The 13,853-nt window shown below is 58.1% G+C and overlaps 1 protein-coding gene across 5 annotated transcripts; it reads left to right on the top strand.

Moving 5' to 3' along the window:
- The first annotated feature begins 107 nt into the window (after positions 1-107).
- On the top strand, positions 108-13,829 carry RAVER1 (ribonucleoprotein, PTB binding 1). 5 transcript variants are annotated; one of them, XM_005902909.3, is made up of 14 exons: positions 108-439; positions 1,953-2,019; positions 3,623-4,092; positions 7,685-7,876; positions 7,977-8,106; positions 8,433-8,527; positions 9,470-9,557; positions 9,870-10,081; positions 10,179-10,272; positions 10,348-10,484; positions 11,199-11,273; positions 11,746-11,886; positions 12,272-12,355; positions 12,445-13,829. In XM_005902909.3, exons 1-14 carry the CDS (start codon positions 170-172, stop codon positions 12,589-12,591), a joined length of 2,202 nt encoding a protein of 733 aa, XP_005902971.3. In that variant the 5' UTR covers positions 108-169; the 3' UTR covers positions 12,592-13,829. The 5 variants fall into 5 exon arrangements, with proteins under 5 accessions (XP_005902971.3, XP_070229741.1, XP_005902970.2 ...); XM_070373640.1 differs by having other exon boundaries at positions 12,230-12,355; XM_005902908.3 differs by having other exon boundaries at positions 10,179-10,484.
- Positions 13,830-13,853: the final 24 nt, after the last annotated feature.

Here is a 13,853-nt window from a genome sequence, read left to right as displayed (position 1 = left end):
GCGAGTCTATTGAGTGACATCGCGATAGCGGAAAAGGGCGGAACCTGTAGTGCCCAGACAGGGCTTGAACACCGAGGGGTGGGCCGAGGCTTACCCAATGGACTGAAGGAGTCGAGGGGAGGCGGGGCTCCTCTTGGCCAATCGGCGGTCGCGTCCTCGTTGCCGCTCTATGCCGCTCCGCCCCGGCTCGCTGGTCCCAGAAGGCGCCGGGTTTCCCAAGATGGCGGCCGACGTGTCCGTTACTCACCGGCCGCCGCTGAGCCCAGAGGCTGGGGCCGAGGTTGAGGCTGGTGATGCCGCGGAGCGCCGGGTGCCTGAAGAAGAACTGCCGCCACTAGATCCAGAGGAGATCCGGAAACGCCTGGAACACACCGAGCGCCAGTTCCGTAACCGCCGCAAGATACTGATCCGGGGCCTCCCGGGGGACGTGACCAACCAGGTATGGGGGGGGGGCCGTGTGGGAGCGTGGCGGGAAATACCACCGTGCGCGTGCGCGGGGGGAACCGGGCGACACCAACGGTGGCGTGCCCGGGGGGGGGGTCGTCGGCGGTGAGTCCACGCGGGATCGGGAGAGACCAAGAGCGGGACGTAGGGGGTCGGAGATGGAGGGAGAAACCAACTTTGGACTGAGGGAGGACGTTGCTAGGGGCGACCAGAGGCTTGGAAGGAGCCAAGTGGTTGAAGGGGGCGGGGAATGGAAAGGGGCGGGCAGCTTTGGCCATGTTGGGGGGATAGTGAATGGACAGCCAGATTGGGACAGTGGAATCAGGGACGCCAGTTGCTTCCTGCTCTAGCATGGAGTGGTGGGATCTCATATCCATAAGCTTCATGGTTGACTAGAATGTGCCTTTCTATAGCAAGCGTTTTTGAATTTCTTTTAGGGGTAGATCGGAAGTTAAGGCAGCCCCAGGGGTCTTTTTTCCTCAAAAGCCTCAGGATTAATTTGGAAAAATGGAGTCATCTCCTGTCCCCATGCCACAGGCCTGCAGAGAAGGAGGGGGCATTGTTCCATGTAGCCCTCCTTGGCTGATCCTTGTAATCCATGGGTGCCCTTCTCTTGGCGCCAAATGGGGCAGGACTTCCCAGTGCTCTTTGGACCCGGGAAGATTGAACCTAGTCTGCCCTACCCTTCAGCAATGGAATGGGTTCTTTGTCCCTGCTGTGGAGAATCCCTGCTCCCCTGGCCCCTCCAGCACACCTGCCACTGGCTCTCTCTGCCCATGGGTGGTGAGACCCTAGGAGTGTTGGGAGGGGTGTGATTTGGGGACAGATCTGAGACAGGTGTTTCTACAGTCAGTCAACCTCCTACTGCCCACCATCTCCCAGCCGGAAGCGTTTCTTATCTCCTGCAGGGTGCACAGTGTGTCTGGCAATAAAAGGCCCCAGAGCCTCGCCTCCGCAGCTGGCTTGCAGGAAGCTGTCAGTAGGAGGGAATGGGGAGGCACGTGAAGCCACACAATGTGGGCTTATTAAGTACACAGGGTCCCCAGTCAGGTACCCAGGGGTGGCATTCCCACTGCTGTGCCATGACCAGCTGCTTGACCTTTGACAATTTCCTTCACCTCTCTGAGCCTGTTTCCTCATCTACAAAATGGACTTGTTAATACCCGATTTGCAGGGTTGTTGAGTCAGTTTTGCAGACTGAGGTTCAGGTGGGTTAAACAACTTCCCTGTGGGCAGAACTGGGTCTTGAACTCAGACCGACCTGACTGTCTAATAAGAGTGTGTTGTGTTGGTTAAAAGCATGGGTTCTATAGCTGAGCTCTGCCTCCCAGCCCTGCCAGGTATGGCTGCAATGGCCTTGGGCAAGCAACTGCTCTGAAACTCCATTTTCTCACATGTAAAATGGGGCTGGTGATTGACCTGCCTTCATAGCTGGTCCTCGTGAACGTGCCACTGGGTTGCTCTCTTCATTTCTCCATGATTCTCTGTGCTTTGGCTTGTCTCCACAGGAGGTGCACGACCTGCTCAGCGACTATGAGCTCAAGTACTGCTTTGTGGACAAGTACAAAGGGACAGGTTTGTGGGACCCTGGGGTGGGGTGGGGTGGCCTAGTGGCAGGTGATGACAGTCCCTGAAGCTTGAGAGTCCTGGCCCAGTGTCTCCTGAACTTCAGGCCCAACATTCAGCAGAGAGAGGGGGGCCGTGAACCAGATGGGAGCCAAGGGATTGGAAGGGCACCAGTTATTCTGGAGGACTTGAAGAAGGTCAGACAGGCCTGGTGGACTGGCCAGCAGAGGGAATGTTTGGGATGGGGTCCCCAGTACCCAGGTATCTTCTGGGTGGCCTGGAAGAGAAACAGCAAGGATGCCCCACGATGGACACCCAAGATGAGGGACAGATTGGAGCAATAGTCTGTCCTGCCCTGGGTCTAGGAGACATGCCTCCCGAAATGACGGCCTCCCTCTGGCCTCTCTGCTTCCACGATTTCACTCACCTGCCTGCCTTCCCCTAGGCAGCCAGCTCTGATCTGATTACAAATCTGATCAAACCTGGTCCTAACACTGATCATGCTTCTGTCTCCTCACAACCTGTCTGAGCTCCTCCTGATATTACCTTGCAAAGAGGTACCTCAGCCTTACCATCTCTTCAGGTGTGTAAGGTTCCAGGCTGTTCCCTCTGTTTTTAACGTCTCTTCCATTCAGGGCGGCTCCTCCGAGTGCCCAAGCACACCCCGTACCTCATCATAGCACTGACCACCCTAGGCTGTCGCTGCTGACCCACTCGCCTGCCTCCACGCGGTCGTCATTTCTATGGGAACAGGGACTGGTCTTGGCCCCCTGCATGGAGGATGTCTGTATCCACCAGGCATCGTGCCAGGTGTTAAACCTGCCAGGGCCGTTGCCTGCAGTCTGTAACATGGGCGAGGAGGAGCTGAGCATAGGTGACCCCTCGAGGCCTACCTGGTGGACTAGGGTTGTGGGTAAGATCTTGGACCTCGGAGGCTAAGAGTCCTGGGTTCTTGTCCTGGTCTGTCCTCACTGTTTGGCCACAGGCAAGTGACTTACCCTCCCGAGCTTTGGTTTTCTCACCCGCAAATTGGACATGGCCTGTTAGAGTTGGCTATGAAGCCAAAAGCATTAAAACATCTGAAAAACTGGGTGCCTGGGAGGCAGCCTGCCGGGGTTCAAGTCCAGGCTTCTCCACTTGAGCAGGGCACTGCCCTGTGCCCATTTCCTTGCTAGAAAGATAGTGGTTGTGAGGAGGAAGTTATTCCCATTTGACAAAGGAGGAAACAGACTTCAGAGCCACTCAGGGGCTGGCGTTGAAACCCAGGCTCCAGGGACCACATGGGTAACCACTACTATCCCACATGGCATATCTTATGGAAAAACCCAAACAAACTTTTTGGCCAACACAGTAGTTCTTAGGATGGGGCCAGGCCCCCAGTGGGTGAGCATCACTATGGGTTGTAAGGAGCAAGCCTGGAGGAGCCAGGCGACACTGGCTATTGTTGCCTACTGCTGGTGACTCTTCCAATCCGCTGGTGCCCATGATGTCCTGGTGGTTCAGTATTCCTGAGGTCACGTGTGGTTTAGAGGGAGGTGGGTGTGGGCGGACATGGGGTAGAGGCGCAGGCCCTCGGGGGGCCCCACTGACCCCATGCTCCCACCTGCCGCAGCCTTTGTGACGCTGCTGAATGGGGAGCAGGCGGAGGCCGCCATCAGCGCCTTCCACCAGAGCCGCCTGCGGGAGCGGGAGCTCTCGGTGCAGCTGCAGCCCACGGACGCCCTGCTCTGCGTGGCCAACCTGCCCCCCAGCCTCACACAGCAGCAATTCGAGGAGCTGGTGCGGCCCTTCGGTAGCCTGGAGCGCTGCTTCCTGGTCTACAGTGAGCGCACTGGTCACTCCAAGGGCTACGGCTTCGCCGAGTACATGAAGAAAGACTCGGCCGCCCGTGCCAAGTCAGACCTGCTGGGCAAGCCTCTGGGCCCACGCACCCTCTACGTGCACTGGACAGATGCCGGGCAGCTGACACCTGCCCTGCTCCACTCCCGCTGCCTCTGTGTTGACCGCCTGCCGCCTGGCTTCAGTGATGTGGATGCCCTGCGCCGGGCGCTGTCAGCCGTCCACACCCCCACCTTCTGCCAGGTAAGCCCGGTGCCCGGTGCAGGGACCTGGGGGAGCAGATGTGAAGCCCAGAGCACCTCGGAGGGGCCATGTGAGTCACCTGCTCTCTCCAGTCTTCTGGGTTCCCTTTCAGTGAGGCCACTTTGAATGGTGTTCTTGTTAGAAAGGCCATGTGGTACAGTGGGTGACAGCCCAGCTAGGAGCCAGATGGCTGGGGTTCAGATCCCTGCGCACCCTCTGGCGACTTGCTTAACCTCCCCCTGAAAAATGCAAACAAGGCTACTTTTGTTAAAAAAAAAAAAAAAAAAAATGCTTTGAGACCCGCTCACCCTGCGTTCACATCCACCCCTGTGCTCATGCCTCCAGACCCCAGGGCCAGCATCAAGGAGGCCACTGGAAGAGCCCACCGCAAGTCACACATGGCCAGATCCCAGCCCTGCCCTGTGGCCCCAGACAGGTCACTCACTCTCTGAGTCTTGGTTTCCTTCCTACCCTTGTAAGTAGAGATTCAGCCCTCATGTGGTGGTTTAGGAAAACAATCCCTAGTTCATTCTGGTCTCACTTGTCAGGCCCTTCTGTAAGGGTGCCTAGCCCTGTGACAGGTGCAGTGGGGCGAGAATAGGCCAGGCCCAGCTCTCAGAGAGCTCCCAGGTCCCCAGAGTGGACATTCCTTCAGCACACACTGGACACATCCCAGGACAGACAGCCAGGGTGGACAGAGGCAGCCCAGGAAGCCCAGGCCACCCTGGAGGAGGCTGGGATATGGGTCAGAGCCCAGGTCTGCTGCCGTGGATGTTGGTGCCAGGGAACTGGTGTTAGTAGGAACCCCACTTCTTGCTGCTCCTTTTGCAGCACGCCTACTGTGTGCCAGGCCCTGGATGGGACTCAGGACACAGGTGACATATACTTACAGTCAGCAGCCACTGACTGGAGATTGAAGGCAGCAAGACCATGACCAATTACAGGTTCTCTCTCTGGGTGTGGCTGTCCCCATCTCAGAACGGATCTGGTCCTGCTTTATGACTGGGTTATTGTGAATGGTTGCTCACTCATTCCCCCGCTTATATATCTGCTGAATCCCTGGCCGGGAGGTGACCGCCTCCAAGGAGCCCAGTCACACAGGGCATCCTTGTTGAACAGAGCCTGGGCTTGGGAGTTAACCAGGTCAAAGCCTGAGCCTCCATCCCCCTATTTAGGAGCCACACGGTTTCAATTGCCCTTTGACCCCTTTCTATATTCATCGGATGAGATGGATGTGATTGTGAGAAGCAGCCCATCCAGGCCTTGGTGCAGGGCCTGGCCAGCAGCAAAGGTGAAGTGTTCACTACAAGTGGGCTGAAGGCCAGACTTTCCCTGCCTGGGCCAGTGGGCACTAGGCCCCCACCCACAGCCACCCTACCCAGTGGATCCAGCTGATGGTCTCATCTTACAGATGAGGAAACCAGGGGGCATGGATGGGCACTTGCAGTGACCTCCCCAAACTGGCCAGAAAGAGATGGACTGGGAGTCAAGATCAGGCAGCTGACCAGGGGCCCACGCTCTTAACTGGGCACCCCCACCTCCCATAAGGGAATTTGCTGCCCATGTCAGGGGGCATTTTATTTCCTACATGATCAAGAGGAGAGCATGAAGGAAAGCCCATAGCAGCCTAGTCTGGTTCACTCTGCCATTTATCAACAGGTCAATTTATGTATGTGTATATATATGTATATATGGATATATATATATGGCTTCCCAGGTGGCTCAGTGGTAAAGAATCTGCATGCCAAGCAAGAGATGCAAGTTCCATCCCTGGGTGGAGAAGATCCCCTGGAGAAGGAAATGGCAACTCACTCTAGTATTCTTGTCCGGGAGATCCCATGGACAGAGGAGCCTGACGGGCTATAATCCATAGGGTCGCAAAAGAGTCAGACACAATTTAGCAACTAAACAACAACAAATATACATGTCATTTGTATTTATTCTTTAAAAAAAATTTTTGGCTGCACAGAACTATTGAGATCCTAGTTCACTGCTGACCAGGGATCAAACCCTTGCCCCCTATAGTGGAAGTTCAGAGCCCTGACTGCCAGGGAAGTCCCTACATATTTTTTTTAATATAAATTTATTTATCTTAATTGGAGGCTAATTACAATATTGTATTCATTTTGCCATACATCAACATGAATCTCCCACGGGTACACACGTGTTCCCCATCCTGAACCCCCTCCCACCTCCCTCCCCACGTGCCTACATATCTTAATTGGTTCATTTTGTCGCAAAGTTGTTTAAAAACTATGAGTGCTATGTAGTGGCATTAGTTGCTCGGTCACGTCTGACTCTCTGCGACCCCATGGACTGTAGCCCGCTAGGTTCCTCTGTCCATGGAATTCTCCAGGCAAGGGTACTGGGGGATAATCATCTCCAGGGGATCTTCCCAATTCAGGGATTGAACTGGAGCCTCCCGAATTGCAGGGAGTTACTTCACCTGCAAAGTGTGTGTGCCGAGACCACCTGTATCCGGGGTGCAGTGAAACAGCACCTGTGGCCCCTGGCCCATGGGCGTGTGGGGCCCAGCCAGACGCTCTGCCAGGATCTGCCCACCCTGGGACAGCCCTGGACAAGTGTCTAGCAGCCACAACACCCTGAAAACCAAAGAGTCTTGTTGTCTGAGTCAAACTGACATGGGGTCATCTGTGGCCTTCCTCTTTGCATCTTGCTGCCCAGCTATTCTCAAGCTTGATTTCCAGGGTGCCCCAGAACCCCCTGGGGGTGACTGATACATAACATAGGGTATGTTTGGCTCCCTCTTCTCATCTCCAAAACATCCTCAATCCTGGAACACAGGGACTTCTTTGGTGGTCCAATGGTTAAGATGCTGTGCCTCCAGTGCAAGGGGTGTGGGTTTGATCCCTGGTTAGGACTAAGATCCCATATGCTGTGCAGTGTAGCTAATAAAATTGAAAAAAAAAAGGCCTGGAACACATCCTCCCCCAGGATTGAGGGCTGAGGGCCTGAAGTACCAAATGACTGCTGTTAAGGCAGGTGAAGGGGCCTCTGGCTCACTCGTGATCACATCTCTATTTCTGCCACACACTGGCTGTGTGACCCCACCCTCCTGCCCAGCACTACCAGCCTTAAACCCGAGCTCAGTGACCATCTGCCTCATCATCAGACTGTGTGCCCTTCCCAGCTGCACCTGTAGCATCCTCGGCCTGAGGTGTGCGGTCCGGCTGAACTCCAGAGCTACCTGCTTCTCCCACCAGCCCGTCCTCTCCAGGCCCTGCAGTGTGTACTCTGGAAACCCAGGCAACGTCCCCAAGAGGCACTGGCACAAGGCCTGGTGGCTCTGACCAGTGGGAAGCCTGGCTCTGCCTTCCCACCAGCAGTGTGACCTTGAGCATGCTGACCTCTCTGAGCCTCAGTTGTCCCCTCTGAATAATGGGCAGGATACAGCCTCCCAGGGCTGTTGAGAAGGTTCGATGAGTTAACACAGGAACTGGGCACAGGGCCCAGAGTCCATTCTGTCTCTGGGGGTTACTGTCATCAGAATCCTCATCTGGTCATGGCTGTCACTTCAGTTGATGGTGGTCACTGCCACCCTGGTGCTCACGACTGTCTCTCCCCTCCACAGCTGGCATATGGCCAGGACGGGCAGCTGAAGGGCTTCGCTGTGTTGGAGTACGAGACGGCAGAGATGGCAGAGGAGGCCCAGCAGCGGGCAGACGGCCTGGCCCTGGGAGGCAGCCATCTGCGCGTCTCCTTCTGCGCCCCCGGGCCCCCTGGCCGCAGCATGCTGGCTGCTCTCATTGCTGCCCAGGCCACGGTGAGTGTGTGCTGCGGGGGGCGGGTGCCCCAGAGGAGGGGCATGGGGAAGCCAAGGAGTCAGGCAAGGCTCTGAACTGCCCCTCTGATCCTCTCTGCAGGCCCTCAATCGGGGCAAAGGGCTCCTGCCAGAGCCCAACATCCTGCAGCTGCTCAACAACCTGGGGCCCTCTGCTTCCCTCCAGCTGCTGCTCAACCCCCTGCTCCACAGTGGCGCGGGTGGCAAGCAGGGTAAGGCGAGGGAGGCCCAGCACTCAGAACTGGGCACTTCCCTGGACTCTTGCTGTCTGAGCTCCAAGTGACATGAGCCCACAAAGAGGGTCTGGGATGACGCTCCCCAAGGGAGCTGGTGCCCTGAGTCCTTTGCAAGGGGGCAGGGTCATGGAGGAGGGACTGTCCATCCCTGGGGGGTGAGGAGGGAACTCATCACCCAGGCTGTTTCTTGGGGTATGTCAGTTGTCCTCATGTTCTCAATGGGCCTGGTGCTGTGCTTCCTCGGGGGGTGGGGGTGGGGGGTTCCACCCTTGGACCGCTTCATTTTCTGGGTCTCCCGCTAGGCCTCCTAGGCGCGCCCCCGGCCGTGCCGCTGCTCAACGGGCCTGCCCTGTCCACGGCGCTGCTGCAGCTTGCCCTCCAGACCCAGAGTCAGAAGGTAACCTCAGGCCTATGGGCCACAGGCTCCCTCAAACACATCCCGCAGCCCCTCGTGATTCCATTTCCAGCACTGCTGCTTCTGCCAACGGGTAGCTTACCATCTATCAGCTGTGGGCCCTCGGACTGTGTCCCTGGGGGCCTGGTTCGCAGGTGCTCAGGAAGTGACTTAGTGAAAGCCAAGGCCCCACAGGGGAATAGAGGGGCCTCTCGTCCCCACCCCCTCAACACGCACACGGAAAAACTGACATACCACACACAGGCGGCGCTAGTGGTAAAGAACCCGCCTGCCGATGCACGAGACTTAAGGTAGGGAAGAGCCCCTGGAGGAGGGCACAGCAACCTACTCCAGTATTCTTGCCTGGAGAATCACATGGACAGAGGAGCCTGGCGGGCTACAGTCCTTAATGTCACAGAGTCGGACAGGACTGAAGCGACAGCGCACACATACACAGAAACACGCGCCACCCTGTCCAGTTTGATTCACTGGGGCCGAGTCAGTGGCTCGGGTGTGTCTGAGGGTAACTGACAGGTGAGGCTGTGGGCGTGGGCTGTTGTGTGAATAAGAGTGACTGAATCTACGTGTGGCTGTCACACACTGCATCTCCAATCAGGGTGGTTGTGTGTGTTAGACGCTGTGCGTCTGTGATAATCAGCAAGGGGACTAGGTGTGAACCGGTGGACATCACTGTGTGAATTGCTGACAGTAACTGACTGGGTGACAGGCTTTGACCCGCTGAGCATGGCCCATCCCATGTTCCCGGGGTCTCCCCAGCACCCGGGCAGGCCCTGGCATGCAGGAGGCCCCTGGTCACTGTTGGCGGGTGGGTAATGGCCAGGGTGTCACAGACATTGGGAGATGCCCTGTGTCTGCCTGTGATTGGCTGTGGGCTGGGCCTGTGGCCCCCCGTCTCATCTCCAGCTCATTATCCTCTGTCCCTAGAAACCTGGGATCTTGGGAGACTCTCCTCTGGGCACTCTCCAGCCTGGGGCCCAGCCAGCCAACCCCCTCCTCGGGGAGCTGTCTGCAGGTAATGCCAACTCCCTCCTCCCCATCTCTCTGGGCTTCATCCCACTTCCCCTTCCCTCTCCTCCCTGGGTGTGGTACATTCCCAGCTGTGCAGCTCTGGGCAAGTGACCTAACCTGTCTGAGTCCCGACCTGTCAGTTGAGCACATGGTGCCCGCCTCCTTGGGGAGTCACGGACGTCCTGGGAGTTGATGGACTTCGAGAATGCTGCTCAGTGTCCGAAACTTAGTGGCCCTGGTTCAAGCAGAGGCTCCCAGGCCCCAGAAGAAGGGGTCCTGTGTGGTTGGGCTGCTGACACCCTTCTTCTTTCTGTAGGAGGGGGCCTGCCCCCTGAGCTGCCACCCCGGCGAGGGAAGCCACCACCCCTGCTGCCGCCACTGCTCGGCCCCTCTGGAGGTGACCGGGAACCCATGGGCCTGGGTCCTCCAGCACCCCAGCTTACTCCACCCCCCGCCCCCGTGGGGCTCCGAGGTGCGGGCCTCAGAGGCCTCCAGAAAGACAGTGGGCCTCTGCCAACGCCCCCTGGGGTAAGGCCCCACTTGGTGCCCAGCCATCACCCCAGCCTCCCGCCCTGCAAGCTCCCCCGTGCCAGAGGCCCTCATGAATCTAGCCCTCCCACCACAGGTCTCTCTGCTCGGGGAGCCCCCCAAGGACTTCCGGATCCCCCTGAATCCCTACCTGAACCTACACAGCCTGCTCCCAGCCAGCAACCTGGCGGGTAAGGAGGCCCGGGGCTGGGGAGGCGCTGGGAGAAGCCGCCGCCCAGCTGAGGGCCCCCTGCCTCACCCCCCAGCCCCCGGAGGCGGTGGTGGAGGTGGCGGCAGCAGCAAAGCCTTCCAGCTCAAGTCCCGCCTGCTCAGCCCCCTCTCCAGTGCCCGCCTACCCCCCGAACCAGGGCTGCCTGACAGCTATGGCTTCGAATACCCCTCAGTAAGTATACGTGGCCACCCTGGGGGCAGCCCTTCCAAAGGCCCTGTGTCCCGAGAGCATGTCATTCTTCAGTCCGACATCTTTCTAATACTGACTGTGCTGGGCTGGGCTGAGTGCACGGGAGACAGGAGGGAGCATGCCAGACGTGGTCCCTGCGCTCAAGTCTCTTGTCTGTCTGTCTCTGCGCATCATCAAACCCTGCTTCCTGTCAGTCTTTCTCTCCCAAGAGGCCTGTGGCCACATGTCTGCTTCTCCTCAGCCTCCTCTCTGTCTGTCCTTCTCACTGCTCCCCTCTGCAGGCCCCATCTCGGTCCCTGGAGAACTGCTCCTTCTATGGTTCTGACTTCTAGGCCAGATGTTGCAGACTGGCCACATGTGTTGTGTTTGGCCCACACTGGATTTTTTAAAAAATAATCGAGATAAATGCCAGTGACAAATTACTGAAACCACAGGAGTTCGCACCTGGGTGCCCTGCTTGCCTTAAAGACCCCAAGCTCCTGCCTCATACCTTCACAGCCCTCTGGGGTCCAGGTGCAGCCACCCCCTGGGACCAGGCACCGCTTCTGTGCCACTGCCCCACCCTGCTTGCCGAGTTTGCCCCAGGCACCAGACTTCCCTAGTGACAGCTGTGCTGTGGAGCTGAATTTGGGTGAGGCTGGTTATAGACAGCCCCTGGCCCCCCACATTCAACGTGCTTCTCCCACTCTCATTCAGGATGTGGGACCTCGGCGGCTCTTCTCCCACCCACGGGAGCCAACCCTTGGGCCTCACGGACCCAGCCGACACAGAGTAAGAGCCTCCCTGTCCATCCCACCTCCTGGGTGTATCAGTTAGCTCATGCTGCATAAGAAGCAGTCCCAGCACTTTGTGACTTAGAACAGGAAATATTTTATTATTCTCACTGTCCTGTGGGGTGTGGGGGTTGGGGGGGCAGTTCTTTGTAGTCACCAAGCAGTTCAGCTGGGTCTTGGGAGTTCGTAGTGGCTTCCTTCATGTATCTGGCAGTCAGTGGGCTGGGGATGCAGCCCCGGCTGCAGTGACTTCCCTGCTGCACTTGGACCTCATCCTGCAGCTGGCCAGCCTGTGCTCATGCATGTGCTAGTGGTCCCGGGGTTCCCCGGCGGAGGAAGGGCGGGCTGGCCCCTCTGCTGGCATTGTCACACACTCTCCTAGGGGCCAGAGCGCAGACTTCTTTGGGGGACCTCCCAAAGGGGGTGGCACAGCAGTGACCTGTCTGACTCAGGCGGCCCCCTTTCTGCAGATGTCCCCCCCACCCAGTGGCTTTGGCGAACGGGGTGTCGGAGGTGGCGGTGGGCCCCTCTCCCACCTCTATGCGGGCTCACCCACGTCCTGCTTCACCAGCGGCCTGCAGGCTGGCCTCAGGCAGAGCCACCTTAACAAGGTGAGGCGCCGCCCCCGCCAAGGACGAGGCCCTGAGGGCAACCAGGACACACGCAGCCCCGGGGGCCTTCAGTGTCACGGCCGGGTGGGTGGCAGGGGTCAGTTTTGCTCAGGGTTGAGCTAAAACAGGCCGTCCTCCTCAAGCCTTATGTCTTGCATGTAGTACTGCCCAGGCTTCTGGGCCTCTTACTTCCTCCCCCAGCAGCCCAGGGTGTGGGTGATGTAGCCCCAACCCACGGATGAAGAAACTGAGGCCCAGAAGGATGACATAATCAGCCCCCAGTCTCAGAGCTCGTAACTGGCAGCGGCAGGATTTGAACATGAAACTCTCGCCTCTGCTCCAGGGGCTGCTTCCTCTCCCATCCCACATCTCCCATTTCTCCCAGGTGGTTGGCTCCTCCCCACTGGGCTCCGGAGAAGGGCTCCTGGGCCTCGGCCCTGGGCCCAATGGCCACAGCCACTTGCTGAAGGTATGGGCAGGGGGTGGGGACCATCAGGGCTGGGGAGTGGTGGCCCCTGGGTGGCCCCTGACCCACCAGCCCTTCCCCTCTGTCTCCAGACCCCACTGGGTGGACAGAAACGCAGCTTCGCCCACCTGCTGCCCTCACCCGAGCCCAGCCCAGAAGGCAGCTATGTGGGCCAGCACTCCCAGGGCCTTGGTGGCCACTACGCAGATTCCTACCTGAAGCGCAAGAGGATTTTCTAAAGGGCCAGTGCTGGAGATGCTCAAAGGCCTGCACCAAATCGCTTTGGGGTTTTCTGGTGTTTTGTTGTTAGTTTTCTTTTCCTTTGGGTAATAGAAAAATCTCTGAAAGACTTTGCTGACCAACCAGCAGGAGCCCAAGGAGTGCGGGGGGCATCTGGGAGCACTCTGCACCTCTGGCCTGCTCCCAGCGTGGAAACCCTGCAGCCTTAAGAGGGAGGGGCACCAGCCTGCTGTCTCTCCCCTCCCCCCGCCACCGTGTCCGCCTGTGTCCGTCTCTCTGGGAGTCCCCTCCTGCCTCGTCGCTCCTGTATCTTGGCCTTTCGAGTGCCTTGGAGGTTTCCCTGACCTCCCGTGAGGATCAGAGACTGTCCCCCCTTTTCTAACTTTGACAATTGACTTTGGTTTCCTTTTCTAATTTTTATTATTTTTAAACAATCCAGGACGTTCCCTCCCTGCCCCCCCAGCTCTGATTCCTTCAAGGCCCAGCATGTCTGGGCCTCCATTCCACACTTTCCAGTTTGAAATGGCTCAGCCCTTTTTTCTCTCTCCCACACTTGTTGCAGGCATGGCTGTCTCCTGCCCTGGCCTGCCCTCTCTGGCCTGTACCCCAGCTCCGGGTCCCCTGCTTCCTACCATAGTCCCCTCGCCTTCTGATGCCTTAAAAGCCAGGCCCCAGACCCCGCCGGCCAGAGCCTCTCAGATGCTGAGCTCCGGAAGCTTGACTCAGGACCAAATGGCTCTGGCCTGGGGATCGGGCCCCTCTACCCAAGGTCCCCGATCGTGGGGACAGTAGAAGGCCAAAGTTTTGGTCTTGGCAAACCAGTCCCACCAGCCCTCTCTGCCCAGGCCTAGGTGCGGGGTGGGCTTTCTCTGCCAGCTTAACCCAGTTCCCCTGCTGTCCTACTGTCTGTTGGGCATTGTGCATCTCACTGAGCCTCTGTCCTCTCCCCCATGTTGAAGATGAGCCCTGCCTTGTCATCCCCAAGCCAGATCACCCAGAGCTGGCCTCCCTGTGGCCCAGTGCTGGAAAATAAGACAAGGTGCAGATAAACTCTGCCCCTTCCCACCAGCAGGACCTGTTAGCCTGAGGTGACCCTGGGCTGTGACCCTGGCCAGCTGGGCCACCAGCTCCCCTCCCCTGACTCGGCGTCCACATCCACTCCGGGGGGCTGTCTCCTCCCCATTCTCACACAAACCTTTGCTGAATTAAAGTTTGTAAGTAAATGGTTTTAAAGAAAGCAGACCCGGCTGGTTCTTGGGAC

Source organism: Bos mutus, chromosome 7, assembly GCF_027580195.1.
Source record: "Bos mutus isolate GX-2022 chromosome 7, NWIPB_WYAK_1.1, whole genome shotgun sequence".
NCBI classification, from domain to species: Eukaryota; Metazoa; Chordata; class Mammalia; order Artiodactyla; family Bovidae; genus Bos; species Bos mutus.
This window is presented reverse-complemented; position numbering and strand designations above follow the sequence as displayed.